Here is a 20,391-nt window from a genome sequence, read left to right on the forward strand (position 1 = left end):
TCATGATCTTAAAGACCTCTATCATATCCCCCCCCCCCCCCGTCTCTTCTCCAAGCTGAACAGCCCTAACTTCTTCAGCCTTTCCTCATAGGGGAGCTGTTCCATCCCCTTTATCATTTTGGTTGCCCTTCTCTGTACCTTCTCCATCGCAACTATATCTTTTTTGAGATGCGGCGACCAGAATTGTACACAGTATTCAAAGTGCAGTCTCACCATGGAGCGATACAGAGGCATTATGACATTTTCTGTTCTATTAACCATTCCCTTCCTAATAATTCCTAACATTCCTAACTTGTCACATTAGGTTAGACCAAGGGTCCATCAAGCCCAGCATCCTGTTTCCAAAAGTGGTCAATCCAAGTCTCAAGTACCTGACAAGTACACAAACATTAAATAGATCTCAAGTTACTATTCCTTATTGATTAACAGCAGCTTATGAATTTCTCCTCTAGGAACTTATCCAACCCTTTTTTAAACCCAGTTACACTAACTGCTGTAACCACATCCTCTGGCAATGAATTCCAGAGCTTAACTATGCACTGAGTGAAAAAGAATTTTCTTCAATTTGTTTTAAATGAGCTACTTGCTAACTTCATGGAGTGCCCCCTAGTCCTTCTATTTTCTGAGAGAGTAAACAACCGATTTACATTAACCTGCGCAAGTCCTTTTATGATTTTGTAGACCTCTTTCATATCCCACCCCCTCTGTCGTCTCTTCACCAAACTGAACAGCCGTAACCTCTTTAGCCTTTCCTCATAGGGGAGCTGTTCCATGCCTCTTATCATTTTGGTCGCCCTTCTCATTCACATCCCGGCAGCAAGGGGTGGCTATTTTGATCGGCAAAAAGATTAGTTTTAAAAAAAGGAAAATTGGTTCTTACCTGCTAATTTTCATTCCTGTAGTACCACGGATCAGCCCAGACTGCTGGGTTATGCCTCCCTTCCAGCAGATGGAGACAGAGAAAAACTTGAAGGGCATCCCCTGTAAGTACGGTGCACCACCTGCAGCCCCCTTCAGTATAAACAGTATCAAAGCAGAAATTAAATTCTAACAAGTAACAGTGATCCAAATTTAGTGGCTAAATCAAATCTATGACCAACAACTATGTACAAATTAAGAGCACTGTGAAATCTTCGTTCTGCTATAGTCTGACAGTAAAATTGAAAATTTCGAGTGGATCTGAAAGAATTAAATAACATCTAATCTGGGCAGGCTTCTGGGCTGATCCGTGGTACTACAGGAACGAAAATTAGCAGGTAAGAATCAATTTTCCTTTCCCTGTACGTACCTGGATCAGCCCAGACTGCTGGGATGTACCCAAGCTGCCTTACATGGGGTGGGACCTAGAAAGCCCCGCTCGAAGCACACCGCTTCCGAAACTCTTGGAGTCAGGAGCCTGAACATCCAAACGGTAATGCCAAGCAAAAGTATGCAAAGATTTCCTAGTTGCCGCTCTACAGATCTCCTTGGAGGAAACCAACGACTTTCTGCCCAGGGCGCAGCCTGAGACTGAAGCAAATGAGCCTTAAAATCCTCTGGAACCGCTCGCATGTGACATATGTATGCCGAAGCAATAGCTTCCTTCAACCATCGGGCAATGGTGGCCTTGGAAGCCTTATGGCCTTTCTTAGGACCGCTCCACAAGAAAAAAAGATGATCAGACAAATGAAATTCGTTAGTGACCTCCAAGTAACGCAGAAGTACCCGCCTAACATCCAACCTCCTTAATTTGCGTGCATGCAGAGAATCTTGATCCAAATCCAGAAAGCAGGCAACTCAACCGACTGGTTCACGTGAAAGGCAGATACATCCTTAGGAAGAAAGGATGGCACCGTTCGCAGAGAAACACCGGAATCTGAAAACCTAAGAAAAGGTTCATGACAAGATAGTGCCTGAATCTCAGAAACTCTCCGAGCTGAGCAGATAGATACCAAAAACACTGTTTTGAGCGTAAGGTTCTTTAAAGTAACGCGCTTGAGCGGTTCAAAAGGAGGTTCACACAACCTCCGAAGGACCAAATTCAAACTCCAAGATGGACAAACAGCCCGGAAGGGAGGATTCAAGTGCTTAGCACCTCTAAGAGAATGCACCACATCAGGATGAGCCGCTATGGACACTCCTTCCACCTTTCCTCGTAAACAGCCTAAAGCCGCCACTTGCACCCTTAGAGAACTGAAAGCTAACCCCTTCGTCAAACCTTCTTGTAAGAAGGCTAGGATGTGGACTATCGAGGCGTGCCTAGGGGAAACTTTCGATCTATTGTACCAAGAGTCAAAAACTTTCCAGACCCGGAGGAGGGGGGCGTGGCCACCGCGGAAGATGGCTGCTTGAACGTGGAGCTCCGTTCTCCCCCAAGCTGCAATTAACACAGACAGCTTGCTAATCCCGCGAAACTCCACAAAAAATACTGATCTGTAATTCGGATGCCATCATGTCTCAGATCACTAAAAAAAAGACTCCCGATCTCAGGCAGTTCTCCTACAAACCCGGGGAGGACGATCCAGGGCCTAGTGCAGCAGTGAGCCGGGAAGTGGAGCACATGGCTTCTGGTGCAGCTGTGGAGGCCCTGGAGTTGAAGGTTGGGTGGCATTCCCTCTCGGGAGGAGTTTAGAACATGGTTTAGAGAAATAAGAACTGAAATGTCTGCTTTTAAACAAGAAATGAGAGAATTAATAACAGACATGAAAGAAGAAATCACTAGCCTTGGCAGGAGAGTGAATGAGTGCGATATGAGACAGGATGCACAGGACTCTAAATGTGATCAAGTGGATAGCCACATGGCTGAACTACAACAGGAAAATTCTGCTCTCCTCCTAAAAGTGGAGGATCTAGAGAATAGGGGGCGCAGAAACAATTTAAGAATCAGAGGAGTGCCAGAAACAGAGAAATATAAAGATGCAGTAGAAGTGGTAAAAAACATATGTGGCTTCATATTGTTACAGGCAGATACAACTAGTCCGGGACAGAGTTCACAGGAAATTTTGTTGGAGAGGGCGCACCGCACCTTGGGGCCCCAGAATCGGTGATCGCCCTCGGGATATATTAGCCTGTTTTCATAGGATTTCCAGTTAAGGAGCAAGTGCTTGCAATTGCCCGTAAGCAACAAAGCTGGTTGTGGGAAAATCACTCCATCTCCATATTATCAGATCTTTCCCCCACGACACTGAAAAAAAGAGCAGAATTCAAAGACGCCACTGCTGCAGTGCGGAAGGAGGGGATCAGATATAGATGGCTGTTTCCTTTTGGTCTGGCGCTGACCATACAGGGAGTTACATCTACGGTTCAAAAGGCAGAGGAAGCAGAACGTATATTGATAGAAGCCGGCTTTATGATCCAGAAGCCTAGACAGCCGACCAGGGCACCTACTGCGGGACGGCTGGTGACGCCACGACGGCAGCGAGTGGGGAAAAACAGCAAAGCGGCTTCAGCGTCAATCCGGTGACTTTACAATGGGCAAAGCCAACAGCTGAGGATATGTGAAGTCCTTAATTTGTTCTTCAGGACTGAGATAGGTGGCACATTGTGCTGGTGACCTCTTTGTCTGCAGGGAGGGTTTTTTGTGCTGTGACAGTTCTTTTTGTTTCAGGTCACAGAACTTGGTTTCCATGGGAACAGCACTTGTTTCGAAGTTCTAATAGGGGTTGTAAAATGTTTTTCATATACATTAAGAGTGATTGTGAGGCTCGGGGAGGGGGGGGGGGGGCCGACACATGTTTCAGTGCTTTCTTAGCTCTCCCCTCTGGCTGCGTGGGCAGCTTGGCTATGGCAACATAGCGCACATATTAGGGTTTGGGGAAATGGACTGAGATCAGTACTAACTAATTTTGCTCCACAGAATCTGCGAGCTGGCAGGTTTTTTAATCAAAGTCTCCATGTATTTTTTACCTTCTTTCGATCCCTTTCTAATTTATGTTTAAATTATGATTGAGCAATTATCTATGCTGTCCCTGAATGTTAAAGGGCTTAATAGCCAGAGGAAACGCCAGTTTCTGAGCACTGACATTCTCCGTTCAGGGGCAGCTACTATATTATTAGAAGAGACGCATTTGCGGAAACGCTATGAATCCCTTCTACAGTGGTCCCTGTACCCTACATAATATTTTGCAGCAGCCACTAGTCAGAATAAATATACAGGTGTGGCTATTCTGCTGCACAAGGATTTTCAGGGGGTTATACAACATTTTTCTGATCCAGAGGGGCGATATGTCATGGTACATTTTCAGCTTGAAGGTGTTATGTATACCCTGGTTAATGTCTATGCACCAGTGCAGGGTCAACCTATCTTTTACACTGCATTGGGTCACTACCTACAGCAGGCGGTTGAAGGCCATTTGGTATTAGTTGGTGACTTTAATTTGACGCTGGATCCCAGGGTAGACAACACTAAGGGTAGTAGCTCGGGTGCAGGTACAGCCAGAGCGCGGGTAAAGAAACTAATGAAAAAATGGAATCTTATAGATGTCTGGAGGTTCCAGTACCCCCATAGCCGAAATTATACCTTTTTTTCTAAACCCCACCAGTCCTATTCTAGGTTGGACTTTTTCCTTTTAGATAAATGTTTGTTACCACAATATTGCAAGGCTGATATTCATCCGATCACATGGTCGGATCATGCCCCAGTCGAGCTTATCTTGTATGGTTCTACCAAACAAGAGCAGGGGGCACTTCTGGACTCTCAATAACTCGTTATTGGGGGACGAACATTACTGTTCGCAACTGGAAGGGGAAATTAAAGAATATATTAATTTTAATGTACAGGATGACATTAACCCTTCAATGGTTTGGGAAGGCCTTAAAGCAGTAATTAGGGGTCGATTAATAGCAAGGGCGTCCTATGTGAAAAAGATTAGGCTACACAAACAACAGCAGCTCCGGCGAGAGATCCTGGATCTGGAACGAATCCATAAACAAACCTTGAATAAAGCCTGTTATGCTAAGCTCCTGCGGGCTAGATCTGAACTCTCGTCTCTTGAGTTAGAAACTATAGCTTTCCAACTGCAGAGGCTACAAAAGGAACGATTTGAAGGTGGGAATAAGGCGGGTCGCTGTTTGGCTCGATACTTGCACAAACGAGTAGCCCAGCGGCAAATTACACAAATTAAATCAGAAAGGGGCACTTTGCTCACTAAGCCGGAGGATATGCGGCAAAGATTCATGGAATTCTACAGGGCCCTTTATACCGCAGATCCCCTGATTCTAACTGATCATATTGACCAGTATCTGCAGGACATAACTCTCCCTGGAATATCTGATCTTGAAAGGCAGTTTTTTGATAAAGATATTACGGAACAGGAAATAGTACAGGTGATTAAGGGGTTAAAAGTTAACAAGACACCTGGGCTTGAAGGGTACACAGCCCTATTCTACAAAAAATTTGCCACCCTAATCATTCCCTTATTGCAGGAATGGGTCAACTCACTGAAGTCTGGAAATCCTCTTACGATTAGTGCCAATGTAGCTGGGATTTCTATACTGGCCAAGCCGGGACGGGACCTGGCTGTGTGTGGATCATATAGACCTATCTCCTTGATCAATATTGACCTAAAGATTTTTGCTAAGATCCTTGCAAATAGACTAAAGAGGGTCATGACCAAACTTGTACATCTGGACCAGACGGGGTTCATACCGGGCCGCATGACGGCAGACAATGTCAGGAAGGTAATGAATCTCATCTGGTCGGTACAGAGGCAGGGGACCTCAGCAGTATTATTGTCTATAGATGCTGAGAAGGCCTTTGATATGGTCCACTGGCCATATCTTTTCAGTGTCTTGAGGAAAATGAACTTTGGTGACTCTTTTTTGGCATGTTGCACAATTTATATGCCCCAACCCAAGCGAGGGTAAAGGTTAATGGTATATACTCGGAACCTCTGCCCATCCAGCGAAGTACACGGCAGGGGTGTCCCCTTTCGCCACTTCTTTTTGCCCTTTTTTTAGAACCCTTAGCTCATCATATACGTGCCTCAGGTGATATTCATGGGGTTCACTTGGGATCGTCAGAGCACAAAATAGCTATGTTTGCGGATGATGTCCTATTTACCCTCACTAAACCAGATCTTTCACTCCCAGGGACAATTGCAGTGCTGCAAGACTTTAGTAAAGTCTCCGGGTTCAGATTAAACCTCGAAAAATATGAAGTGCTCAATTTAACTTTAGGAGATGAACAGAGGGCGCGTTTGCAGTCCAAACTTCCCTTTAAGTGGGCGGCACATCACATTAAATACTTGGGTATACATATTGGCAAGAATTATGGGGACCTCCTGGAATTGAACTATAAACTCCTCTGGCAAACACTCTCTAAGGAATTGGTCATTTGGTCTGGCCTCTCCCTCTCATGGTTGGGGCGGATAGCTGCAGTAAAAATGAATCTCTTACCACGGTTTTTGTATCTATTCCAGTCACTTCCTATATCTATCCCCAATAAAATGCTGAAGTGTTGGCAAAGACGTGTTTTTAACTATATTTGGAAGCGGAAGCCACCTCGGATTCGAAGGGGAGTAATGTTTCAACCTACTAGTAGGGGGGGCTTGGGAGTCCCCAACCTACAGTGGTATTGGGCAGTCGCTCAGTTAAGGGCCATAATTATCTGGCATAAAATGTATGACCAGCCGCTTTGGGTAAATCTTGAACAGGATATAGTGGGGCGTATGCCATTGCGGGCCATGCTTTGACAGCCTAGGGACACCTGGCTGAGAGATAGTGAAATTGCCCCTACTACAAAGACGACTTTAAATACATGGGAGAAATGGAGGGTGCATTTTGTTGGCACTCGCCGTTATTTCTATAGTACCGCCCTTAACTATAATATAAAATTTGCAGCGGGACAAGCACTTGCACACTATCACTCATTGCTCAGTAGGGGAATTGCTCAATTTGAGCATGTCTGGGGCTCTCGGGGATTTCCCACCTTTCCAGAGCTTCGGGAGAAGTGGCAGTTACGTGAGCAAGATATATTCTTGTATTTGCAACTCTGACATTTTCTACTGTCAGAGAATGTGAGGGTTGAGCTTCGGAAGGGGAAAACAATACTGGAACATTGGTGTAATAAAGCAGACGGTCAGTCTGGCATTATTTCTAATCTTTATGGCTTCCTGGGTAATGCTGTGAGGCTCCCGGCCCTGTATGAGAAGGCTTGGGAACGTGACTTGGGCAAACATATCTCACCAGAGACCTGGGAATTAATCTTTCAAAACACAAAACGCAGCTCGATTTCAGCCACATTAACAGAAAATGGGTATAAAGTATTAATGTGATGGTACTTGATGCCTGTTCGGATACAGAAGATTGTACCAATGTTTAGTGTCGATTGTTGGAAAAAGTGTGGGGGGGACTGGCACTTACTTCCATATGTGGTGGACTTGTCGAAAGGTGAACATGTTTTGGGAAGACACCCAAAAATTGGTTGCAGGTATTCTAGGCTTAGAGGTTCCCCTAGCTCCTGAGCATGTTTTACTGAATGTGTCTCCACCAGTCCCTCACTATCAATGGTTACTCACACACCAAGTCATCCTTGCAGCCAGGTGTGAGCTAGCTCTGTTTTGGAAGCGACCAGACCTCCCTACTAGGGAAGCAGTGGTAGCCCGACTTGACCATAACTGCTATCTTTATAAGCTAACTGCGATTAAAAATCATACTTTGCCTAAATATTATAGAATATGGGATCCTTATCTGATATGGAGGAATCAACTGCCATAGAGTCTATGTGCATGTATTTTATATGAGAGACGACTTGTTAATGTATAACCTGCTCGCTACAGTGGTCTAAGAATAAGACTGTATTATTTGTACTCCAGTTTATATATTCTTGATTGCAGTACTCTCAGTCGGGGGGAGGGGGCTGGGTGGGGGTTTAATATTGTATTGATAACTTGTTGGTTGTCTAGTGTCTCACTGTTTGTATATTTTACATGTGAAGACCAATAAAAATTGTCAATCAAAAAAAAACAAAAAACTTTCCAGACCCGGACATACGTAAGAGAGGTTGATGTTTTGCGAGCCCGCAAGAGTGGAAATTACCGTATCCGGATAACCCTTCTTTCTCAACTGTCGCTTCTCATAAGCCAAGCCGCTAGACAAAAGCAATTCACCTGGTCGAAAAATACTGAACCTTGCCTCAGGAGATGTGGAAGATGACCAGAGATGGAACGGGCCATCCACCGCGAGGTTGATGAGATCCGTTAACCACAGCCTCCATGGCCATTCAGGAGCCACCAGAACCACTGTTCCCGGATGGGCCTCTATTCTTCTTAAAACCTTGCCCACCAGGGGCCAAGGAGGAAAGACGTAGAGCAGAATGTCGTGGGGCCATGGAAGGACAAGAGCATCCACTCCTTCTGCCCTGTGCTCTCTTCTGCGACTGAAGAAGCGAGGCGCCTTGGCATTCATCCGTGTCGCCATTAAATCCAAGCGGGGAATCCCCCACTGATGAGTTAACAATTTGAACGCCTCATCGGACAGCTCCCACTCTCCGGGATCCAGTCACTGACGGCTCAGAAAATCTGCCTGAACGTTGTCTACCCCGGCAAAGTGAGAAGCCGCTAGCTAGATTTCTCTCTGCCCAGGCCATGAGCTCGTCTGCCTCCAAAGCCACGGGACGCCTCTTCATTCCTCCTTGCCAGTTGATGTAGGCTATCGTCGCCGCATTGTCGGATAATACTCTCACCGACTGATGACGGATGAGAGGAAGGAATTTCTGCAAGGCCAATCGTACCGTTTGTGTTTCCAGACGATTGATGGACCATTGCGCTTCCTGCCGTGTCCATTGGCCGTGCGTCACTTGATATTGGCAAACTGCCCCCCAACCGGAAAGACTGCATCTGTCGTCACAATGATCCACTGAGGGACTTGTAGCTCTACTCCCCAAGACAAGTGTTCGGGTATCAACCACCAAACGGGGCTAGACCTGGTGGGCTCCTGGAGCGGCAAGGAAATCTGGAACTCTTCTGATTTGGGATCCCAAAGTGAGAGCAAGGCCCTCTGCAACGGTCTGATATGAGCGAAAGCCCAAGGAACCAACTCCAGTGTAGACGCCATGGACCCAAGCACCTGCAAGTAATCCCATACCTTGGGAAGCAGCAGAGCCATGAGACAACAAACTCGAGACATCAGCTTGTCTATCCGTTCCTGCATAAGGAAGACCTTCCCGATCAGAGTATTGAACTGCGCTCCCAAAAAATCCAGGATCTGGGTAGGACACAACCGGCTCTTGGTAGGATTGATGATCCATCCCAGAGAGTGAAGGGTCTGCACTACCTTGGCCACCACCAACTTGAATAGTTCCTCTGACTTTGCTTGAATGAACCAATCGTCCAAGTAAGGATGGACCAGGATTCCCTCCCGTTGGAGCGCCGCTGCTACCACCACCATCACCTTGGTAAAGGTCTGGGGAGCGATAGCTAGCCTGAAGGGAAGGGCCTGAAACTGGTAATGTTTGCCGAGGATCATGAAACGTAGATCCCGCTGATGGTCCTTCCGAATTGCTATGTGTAGGTAAGCCTCTATCAAATCGAAGGAAGCTAAAAACTCTCCTTCTCTGACAGAGGCAATTACAGACCGTAGAGTGTCCATGCGAAAGCGGGGCACCCGAAGAACTCGGTTGACCTTCTTTAGATCCAAAATCGGACAGAAGGACCTGTCCTTCTTGGGAACCACAAAATAAATTGAATATCTGCCAGTTCTTTGCTCGCCGAAAGAACTGGGATCACCGCTTCTAGGTCTATCAACTGACAAAGCGTTTGATCCACCTGCTTCGTTTCTTTAAGAACCCGCAGAGAGACACCAGAAACAGATCGTGCAATGGACGAGCAAAATCTAAGGTGTAACTGTGTTCTTTGATGCTTAGAACCCAGTGGTCTGATGTGATTTTGACCCACTCCTCGTAAAACAGGGACAGCTGTCCCCCGACCATCGGAACGGAGGGGTGGGTCGGCGCTATTTCATTGGAATGATTTAGTTCCTGCTGCACCTGGAGTTCCGCCATCCCGGGCAGGCCTACGGCCGCAAAAGGAGTGAGATTAAGACTGAGGCCTCCCAGATGGCTCCCTCTGGCTAAAGAGGCTTAAACCGCGCTGGCCTCTAAAACGAGAACGGGAAGGACCGAAACCCCTGAAGGCCTTCGGCCTATCCTCAGGGAGCTTTTACATCTTATTATCCCCCAAGGATTTAATGAGCTGCTCCAAATCATCCTCAAAAAGGAATTTCCCCCTAAAAGGAAAAGCTCCCAACTGCGACTTCGATGAGACATCAGCTGACCAATTAGGTAATCACAAAAGTCTGCAGGCCGACACTGTGGAAGCCATAGTGCGTGAAGACGTATGGAGGAGATCATACAAAGCATCGGCTCCATACGCCACCACCACCTCCAAACAATCGGCCTGCTCCGCCTCTTCCGGGGAAAGTTCCTTGGTGCTCAGGAGCTGTTGCACCCACCAGAGACTCACATGTTGCAACAAACTACTACAAACAGCCGTCCTAACCCAAGGGCTGACACTTCGAAGATTTGTTTGAGAAGAACCTCAAGTTTACGATCCTGGGGAACCTTAAGGGCAGCCGCCCCAACAACCGGAATCGTCGTACACTTCGTGACTGCAGACACGGCCGCATCAACCTTAGAAACCTTGAGGAGATCCAGAGAGTCGTCTGGCAGCGGGTACAACTTGTCCATAGCCCAGCCCACACGAAGGCTAGCCTCTGGAGTATCCCACGCCTGAAACATAAGCTGAAGTAACATGGGATGGAACGGGAAAGTTCAAGCCGGGGGGCATAGACCAGAAAGCACTGGATCTACCATTTCCTGTTCCTGGGATGCCTGTATGGCCAGTATGCCCAGCTTCGGAAGAACATGCGGGATCATCGGCTCTAATTCATCCCTACGAAAGAGCCTAAGGACCCGAGGATCATCCCCTTCCACAGGCGCCATCCGCTCAGAATCATTATCCGCATCCGTCTGAAGCAGATCCGCCAGTGTGGTATTCCCTTGATCCCCGGGACTGGACGCTACCCGGACCACCTGAATCCAAAAGACCTCAATAGGATCTGCCCTAGGAACCTTTGCGGGAGGAGAGGGCCCAGTTGCAGGCCGACCTGAAGGGAGCTCAGGTTCTCCTGGAGGCATAAGGCTAGCTAAGTATGCCTTAAGAACATAAGAAATTGCCATGCTGGGTCAGACCAAGTGTCCATCAAGCCCAGCATCCTGTTTCCAAGAGAGGCCAAAACCAGGCCACAAGAACCTGGCAATTACCCAAACACTAAGAAGAACCCATGCTACTGGTGCAATTAATAGCAGTGGCTATTCCCTAAGTAAAATTGATTAATAGCCATTAATGGACTTCTCCTCCAAGAACTTATCCAAACCTTTTTTGAACCCATCTACACTAACTGCACTAACCACATCCTCTGGCAACAAATTCCAGGGCCACTGCAGAGCCCATCCTGCGGCGACCCGCGAAGAGGAGGCCCAGAGGTGAGAGAGAGGCTGAGGGGCTGTAGAGTGTGCATGGTGCGTGTATGAGATGAATTGAGAGATTGTGTGTGAGAGTGAGGACCTGAATGTTTGCAGAGACAGCATGTGAGAGCCTCTGTGTGTTTGTGAGAGAGAGAGAGAGCATGTGCCAGTGAGAGCCTGTGTGTATGAATGATTGTATGAGAGAGAGCATGTGCCAGTGAGAGCCTGTGTGTATGAATGATTGTATGAGAGAGAGCATGTGCCAGTGAGAGCCTGTGTGTATGAATGATTGTATGAGAGAGAGCATGTGCCAGTGAGAGCCTGTGTGTATTTATTTTATTTATTTTATTTATTTATTTGCTTTTATATACCGACATTCGTTGGCGTACATCATATCGGTTCACATGAAAACAATTGGAATAGTATGACAAGGGTCGTACTATTTTACATTTAACAAAAACTGGTTGGAACTGAGTATACAATGTAACAAAAAATTTGCATTTAACAATAACTGGTTGGAACTAAATATACAATGTAATAAAAATTTAGGGAACGAGCTTTAAATAATCGAGTGGCGGAGAGTGTATGAATGATTGTATGAGTGTATGAATGATTGTATGAGAGAGAGCATGTGTATGAATGATTGTATGAGAGAGAGCATGTGCCAGTGAGAGCCTGTGTGTATGAATGATTGTATGAGAGAGAGCATGTGACAGTGAGAGCCTGTGTGTGTGTGAGAAAGAGAAATGCATGTGAGAATGAGAACCTGACTATGTGTTTGAGGGAAGAAGATGGAGAGAAAAGAAACAGAAAAAAAGACAATATAAAAGGAATTGGCAAAAAAATAAGAAAGGGAAGGTGGAAAAAAAAAGCCTGTGACCAACCAATTAGAAAACTAAGATCAGATAGCAAAGGCAAAAAAAAACAAAAACTTTTTAGTGATTGGCACATGTAATCTTTGGGAATGTGCAAGAATAGCACTTTCCCTACGGATCTCACAATGTACGAGATCAGCATGGAGAAAGTGGAAGCCCACGGGGCCTGCACAGAGGAGGCAGCAGAATGGGCTTCAGTGCCAATAGCAGCAATCAGCGCCTCCCCAATAGCCATGTGGCATCAGTGACAGTGGCAGCAGAGGAATGAGAGAGGCTCCGAGGTGGCTGGCAAAAGAGAGGGGGTTCTGCCTTTAGTATGTGCATGTTATGAATGGGACTCTGCCTGGGGGTGTATGTGTGTGAATGCATGGGTGCCTGCCTGGGGTCTGTGTGTGTGAGAATGAATGTGTGCATGCCTGGGGGATGGGGAGGGAGTGGTGTGAAAATGAATGGGAGCCAATAAAAGAAACTGACTGACAGATGAAGTTTGTAACGCTTGCTTGGACTTGAAGTGTACGAAATACCAACCTTCAATTGAAGATTTAGCCAATGAAATTCAGCAACAAAAAAGTCACTAAGCAGGTAAGGTAAAGAATTATTTGTTTTTGCTTTATTAATAAATACAGTACATATATTAAAATTATAACTTTTTGTTATTGATTAGAGCTACAAATATCACAAAATTATGGATTTTTCTAGAAGTGACACACCACCTGAGTTATGCTCGGTTTTTTTATGAATTTTGACACACTGAACTCAAAAGGTTGGCCATCACTGTTTTAGACCATCCAGCACCGGCCACCCGTGACACATGTATGCTAAAGCTATAGCTTCCTTCAACCAACGGCCAAGGGATGACCGACCCCGGGTGGGCTTCAATGCTTCTTAAGACTTTGCCCACTAACGGCCAAGGGGGAAAAACGTAGAGCAGGACGTCGCGGGGCCATGGAAGGACCAGGGCATCTACACCTTCCGCCCCATGCTCTCGTCTGCGACTGAAGAAATGAGTCGCCTTCGCATTCCGCAGAGTTCCCATCAGATCCAGACTGGGGACACCCACCGACGAGTCAGGAGCTGCATTGCTTCCTTGGACAGCTCCCACTCTCCAGGATCTAACTGTTGGCGACTGAGAAAATCCGTCTGCACGTTGTCCACGCCGGCTATGTGAGACGCCACTAACCGAGTTAGATTACGTTCCGCCCAGACCATCAGCTCGTCTGCTTCCCCAGCCACGGGCCGACTTTGTGTGTCCCATTGATGATTGATATATGCCACAGTCGTCGTACTGTCTGAAAGAATTCGTACCGACTGATGCCGGATGAGTGGGAGAAAGGCGCGCAGTGCGAGGCGCACAGCTCGTTTCCAAACTATTTATGCACCACTTTGCCTCCTGATATGTGCACCGACCTTGTGCCAACCGTGATTGGCAAAATGCTCCCCAACCGTAGAAACTGGCAACTGTCGTCACAATTACCCACTGGGGGTTTTCCATATCTACCCTACGTAGTAAATGTTCAGGAACTAACCACCATTTGAGGCTGGATCTGGCTGGTTCCAGGAGCGGCAGGGGTAATTGAAACTCTTCTGACTTGGGATCCCAGCGGGAAAGCAGCACCCTCTGCAAAGGTCTCATATGAGCAAAAGCCCGGGGAACCAATTCCAGAGTAGACGCCATAGAGCCAAGAACTTGCAAATAGTCCTACACTTTGGGCATTGATAAGTCCAACAATCGATGGATCTGAGCCGTCAGCTTGTCTATCTGCTCCTGCCGGAGAAAAACCTTGCCGATAGTTGTGTTGAAGCGGGCTCCTAAGAAGTCCAACACTTGGGACGGGATCAAGTGGATCTTGGAGAAGTAGATGATCCAGCTGAGTGAGTGTAGACACTGCAATACCGAGCACACCACCAGCTTGCAAAGCTCTTCCGTCTTTGCATGAATGAGCCAGTCGTCCAAATAGGGATGAACCAAGATCCCTTCTCTCCTGAGGGCCGCCGCCACCACTACCATCACTTTGGTGAAGACGCGGAGAGCCGTCGCTAACCCGATTGGAAGCGCTTGAAACTGGTAATGCTCGCCCCTGATCATGAACCGCAGAAACTTCTGATGATGCTCCTGGATTCCTATGTGAAGGTAAGCCTCCGTCAGATCCAAAGAGGCCAAAAATTCTCCTTTGTGGACAGCCGAATTGACTGACCTCAACGTTTCCATGTGAAAACGAGGCACCCGAAGCGCCCTGTTCCCTTTCTTCAGGTCTAAGATGGGGCGGAAGGAGCCCTCCTTCTTTGGAACCACAAAATATATGGAGTATTGGCCTGACTGGAGCTCGGACGGTGGAACTGGAACAATGGCTCGCAGGGCTTTCAAGCGAGACAAAGTTTGATCCACCACCAGCTGCTTTGCCCGAGATCTGCAAAGAGACACCAGAAAAAGGTCTCTTAGCAAGCGAGCAAAATCTAAAGCATAGCCGTGTTCTATGATGTTTAGGACCCACTGATCCAGTGATCTTGACCCATTCCTCGCGAAACAGAGAGAGAAGACCTCCAATCTCCGGAATGGAGGAGTGGGCCGGCGCACCATCATTGGGTAGACTTGTTGCCGGAGAAGCCTTGGGAGGCTCCATCATGAGCTGGCCGTCGGCCTCGAAAGGAATGAGCCCAAGCCTGAGACCTCGTCGGCAGCTGTTGAGGAGCAAAGGCTGGGGTTCTGCCTGGACAAAACTGACGCCCCCGCAAACGACCCCAAAAAGAACCGAATGACCTAGAGAATCTAGGCTTGTCCTCTGGCAGGTTATACACTTTACTGTCCCCCTAATGACTTAATAAGCTGTTCGAGATCATCGCCAAACAAAAACTTGCCCATCTACATTAAAAAAAAACCTTAAAACATGGCTATTCAGCCAAGCCTTCCCAGACACTTAATATTTCCTCACTTTCAGCCTGACACTTTCAAGCTGACATTCCATTCGGACACTACAGTCCAGCTCAACTGAAAAAAACAACAGAGTCATTATCAACTCATTTGTTTTTGTTAATCTGTTATGACCCTGTTCCACGGTTAACTGTCTCCCCTGTTCTTTGTATCGCCCCTGAGCAAATGTTGCAGTTGCATTGTAAACCGATGTGATTTGTATCTTTTACAGGAACGTCGGTATAGAAAAGTTAAAAATAAATAAATAAACTTGCCTTAAACGGGAAGGAACCCAGCTGAGACTTAGAAGAGACATCAGCGGACCAATTTCGGAGCCAAAGAAGCCTCCTGGCTGTCACTGCTGTGGACATCGTACACGATGAGGTGTGGAGGAGATCATACAAAGCGTCCGCGGTGTAAGCCACTGCCGCCTCCATACATTCCGCCTGTTCTGCCTCCGCCGGCGGAAGTTCCTGAGCCGTAAGCAACTGCTGTATCCATCTAAGGGTCGCTCTCTGCATGAGACTACTACAGAAAGCCGCTCGAACGCCGAGCGCTGACACCTCAAAAATCCTTTTAAGCAGAACCTTTCAAGCAGAACCGATGAGATGTTCCCAATGTTCGTCGGTATATAAAAGCCGTTAAATAAATAAATAAATAAATAAAAATAAATAACCTCCAGTCTTCTATCCTGAAGACCCTTAAGCACCGCCACCCCCATTACCAGGATCGTTGTGCGCCTGGTGATTGCCGAAACGGCCACGTCCACCTTAGGGATCCTAAGAAGATCCAACGACTCCTCCGGAAGCGGATAAAGCTTTTCCATAGCCCTACTGACCCGCAGGCTGGCTTCTGGGGTGCCCCATTCCCAGGTCATAAGCTGCAAAAGCATCGGATGAAAAGGAAAAGTGCTAGGTGGAGCCCTAAGACCCAATAGCAAAGGATCCCCCGAGGAAGGCTCAGTCAAGGGCTGCGGAGCCTGAATATCCAGTTCTGACAGCACATGTGGGATCAAAGGGTCCAGCTCCTCCCTGCGAAACAATCGGAGCACTCGCGGATCATCCCCTTCCAGCGGAGCGGATTTGTCAACGTCATCAGATGTGTGCGCAGCGGGAGGATCCTGTGACGCAATATCCGAAGGGTCAGCGAGAGGCGAAGCTGCCAGGTCTGGTACTGGATGAACCGCTCGGACTATAGGGGTGGCTGGACCCTCAGCAGGAGGAGATTCCTGCAAAGTTAAATCAGCTTCTGCCTCCATATAGACTTTGTGCAACAACAGCACAAATTGAGATGAAAAAGGGTGCTGTCGCTTTAAGACACCCCACCCCCCGAGAAAGCTGCGGAGGTAATTCCCCTCCCCCCCCAAGCTATGCACTGCCTCAGAGCCTGGAGGCGGCAAAATGGCAGCCTTTCCAGCGCTGATCAGGAACGGAGCAGACCGACGACTGATACCCTGCAGAGCCCTGCCTGCTCCTCTGCCTTCTATAGGGATTTCTGATGGCCCTTCTCCCCCGGGAATGCATCGGGAGCAGAGGCTGTTGCGGGAGAGCCGCCCTGCCGGCTCCCCGCAGGTAGAGCACCACAATCCACACGGCATTTGATAGCGAGCAGCACTGAGCAAATAAAAGGATAGTTAAAAATATCCCTTCCGACGACCTGGGCTGCCTGCCGACTTCTTTTTTTTTTTAAACACTCTTAACCAACCAGGGGAAGGAAAAATCATCCCTGGGTCCGAGCAAATCACACCAGAGGAATCTACGCATCTCTGGGCTGTTAGGGGGAGGGACCGGCCCACCGATTAATCCCCCTACTCACCGGGCTGAAAGTAAACACTCCGGGAATTAGGCTCTCGGGGTTAGAACCCCAGCCTTGCCTACTACCAAGGGGTCGGAAAAGTCTGAACCCCCTTGAGAGGACTTGCACTCCCGAAGAAACTGCACTCCTTCTGTTACTTCCTGTACTATTTTTTTTTTAATTATTGATTTAGCCAAGGTCATCAAAAAAATCTCTGTTCTACAGTTATTATTAATGAGCTATAGTAAATATACTTTCTTTTACTTATTTATTTTTTTTAAAGATCAGGACCGCAGGTTCTGTCACCCTCATCTGCTGGAGTCAGAGAAATACTGAAGGATCGCAGCTGGCACACCGGACTAAGAGGGGGTGCTTTTTCAGTTTCTTCTCTGATTCCATCTTCTGGAAGGGAATCACAACCCAGTGGTCTGGACTGATCCTGGTACATACAGGGAACTGTGGTTATTGAGCAGGTCCCGCTCAATGGTTGTTCCAAAAACGTGGAACAATTTGCCACAAGATCTGAAGGAGGGCAGGGAACTTTTGTAGTTTTGTGAGAAACTAAAAATGTGGCTCATGTCTGCAGCTTGTAGCTGATTACAGGGAAGGTGATGTTTGTAGAGCTCACTGCTATTGTAATTGTTTTGTTTTATTTAGTTTTATTTTTGTTTTAAATGCTATGTTATTTGATTTTTATGATGTGATGTGGAGATGTTGTTAATCGCGCTGGCAGAAATCAGTAAAGCGATAAGTAAGTAAATGATGGTGCCCTCTATTTTGTTAAAGAATTTCTTACCTGATCAGAAACCAGCACAGACATTTCCCTCTTGTTTTCCCTCTGGATTCTGCAGCTGTGAGGATGGATTAAGGATGGAGAAGTCCCTTTACCTGGGTAGAAGATGAGAAAAATGTAACAGACAGGAGGAGGTTGGACTGATTCCTGAGGCTCTCAGATAAAGTCCTCCTCTCCTCCTCTTCAGAGTGGACAGAACAGACAGAATAAAAGCAGACTTTTCTACTCTCTGCTGCCCTGCACACTAGAGGAAGAGAAATCATCAAAACATGAGCAACACTCCCTAGCTGTGGCCATGCTGGGGGGATCCCACTTCCATATCGGGGATCTGTGGAGATACCAGATAGCTGCAGGGTGTTTCAGACAGGAGGGATAAGCCAGGAACCTGGTTTACATCTATCTGTCTATAACCTTGTAAAGTTTTTCACCCTTCTATGCTATCGTTGCATAGTCGTCTGACATGACTTTTCAGTGAACTTGAAAAGAAAATTATTCCTTACCTGCTAATTTTCGTTCCTGTAGTACCACGGATCAGTCCAGACAGTGGGTTGTGTCCCCCTTCCAGCAGATGGAGTCAGAGGAAAACGTGAAGGGCACCCTCTCATAAGCTGGTGCACCCTCTGCAACGCTTCAGTATTAAGACCCATTGATCCGAGGTAATTTTGACCCACTCCGTCGTACAAGATGGAGAGACGTCACCCTATCCTGGGAGTTGAAGAGTGGGCAGGCAAGCCTTCATTGGGAAGATTTGGAAGGTGCCCCTTGGGGGAGGCTATCCCAGGCTTGCCTCCGACCTCGAAAAGAATGAGACCAGGACTGGGAACGAGATGAAGGCGGTCTCTGAGAGGTTGGTTTTGACTGTCGAAAACACTGCTGACCCCTGAAATGGCTTCTGGTGGAGCTGAATGTCCTGGAACTCTGTGGACAATCCTCCGGCAACTTATGCACCTTATTCTCTCCGAGGGATTTAATGATCTGCTCCAGATCTTCTCCAAAAAGCAATTTGCCCTTGAAGGGCAGGGACCCCAACTGAGTCTTGGAAGAAGAATCCCCCGACCAGTTCCGAAGCCAGAGAAGGCGTCTAGCAGAGACTGCTGAAACCATTGATCTGGCCAGCACACGGAGGCCATATAGAGCATCTGCTCCATAAGCTATCATGGCTTCAAGACGCTCTGCCTGTTGCACTTCCTCTGGAGGCAGCTCTTGTGTACTAAGCAGTTGTTGAACCCACCGGAGACCTCCCCATTGTGTGAGGGAGGTACATACAGCAGCCCTGACCCCCAATGCAGATATCTCGAAGACTCTCTTGAGGTATACTCGAGCTTCCGTCCCTGTAGGTCTCGGAGAGCGGCTCCACCCGTGACCGGAATGGTTATCCTTTTCGTGACCGCTGACACTGATGCTACAACCTTGGGGACCTTGAGGAGATCCAGGTACTCTTCCGGAAGCGGGTAGAGCTTGTCCATGGCCCTGCCTACTCTGAGAGTAGCATCAGGAGTATCCCATTCTCTGGACAACAATTGTAGAAGCATAGGGTGCAAAGGAAAAGTTCTAGCTGGTGGGCATAGACCTGCCAGGACGGGATCCCCTTTCTTAGTTCCTGCACTGGTGTCTGGGGGATCCTGGGGAGCCTCAATATCCAATTCCTTTAGCACATGGAGGATAAGAGGGTCCAGCTCATCCCTTTGAAATAGACGTAGGACCCTAAGGTCATCCCCTTCAACTTGCATGTAAGATGCCGGATCATCCTGGTCAGGATCAGGTAGTGTGGGACAAGGGGATCCTGAGATGAAGAAGCAGGAATAACTGGATGGGGGACCAGCCGAACCCGGGAAGGCCCCTGAGGAACCCCTGACCCCTAAGCAATCCCTATATTATCCCGGGGCTCTGATAATCTGCTCACTTTGGCAGGAGGAGGCCCTGGAGCTGGAGCCTGTTGCTGGCCCAATCTAGCTAAATAAGCATTGTGCAGGAGCAGAACAAAATCAGTTCAAAAAAGCCCAGGGGGAAGAGGGGTAGGGCCCAAGGGAGGACTGTCAGGGAGACCTCCCAGAAGTTGCACCCGAAGTTGCATCCAGATCTGGGGGATTCACAGGGGTCAGAATTGGCGGAGGCAGCGAATATCTAGGGTCTGAATCATCAATTGGCTGCGCTGGAGCAGCCGGCCAGAAAACAAAATGGCCGCCATTCCCGCACTGGACGGGAGCAGGGCCAAGCCCCCCGGAGGTAGACGCGCTTGAGAACGCGCTGCCGAACGACCAGCCAGCCTCGAGGGACCCTCCCCGCTGGGGAGGCACCTCGAACATATGCCTTCTCGGGAGAGCCGCGTCCCGGGCTCTCCACAGGCACTTCACCGCGAAGATCGCAGCATGGGGAAGGAGCCGAGCAGCCCAAGCAGAAAACACCCCGGAGGCTGTCAGGAGCGGGTAAGGTAAGAAACCTCTGCTCAGAGTAACGCCAACGACTTGAAAAGCTTTTTTTTTTTTTTGAGCAGAGGAATGTCGCCTCTCTGCTAGCACTCCCCGAGGAACACGGCATCTCAGGGCAGCATGTCGTTGGTGGAGGGGGAGAGGTTGGA

At 47.9% G+C, this 20,391-nt stretch overlaps 1 protein-coding gene across 2 annotated transcripts in view; it reads right to left on the bottom strand.

Annotated features, from left to right (window-relative positions):
- LOC115095454 (zinc finger protein 2-like) overlaps positions 1–20,391 on the bottom strand; it is a 109,875-nt gene that overhangs the window by 46,594 nt on the left and 42,890 nt on the right. For both annotated transcript variants that reach the window (XM_029609131.1, XM_029609130.1), the window contains one exon: positions 17,817–17,908. In XM_029609131.1, coding sequence (XP_029464991.1) covers positions 17,817–17,908 — 92 coding nt within the window. The remainder of the gene's footprint in view (positions 1–17,816; positions 17,909–20,391) is intronic.

This window comes from Rhinatrema bivittatum, chromosome 7 (genome assembly GCF_901001135.1).
Source record: "Rhinatrema bivittatum chromosome 7, aRhiBiv1.1, whole genome shotgun sequence".
Taxonomy (NCBI): domain Eukaryota; kingdom Metazoa; phylum Chordata; class Amphibia; order Gymnophiona; family Rhinatrematidae; genus Rhinatrema; species Rhinatrema bivittatum.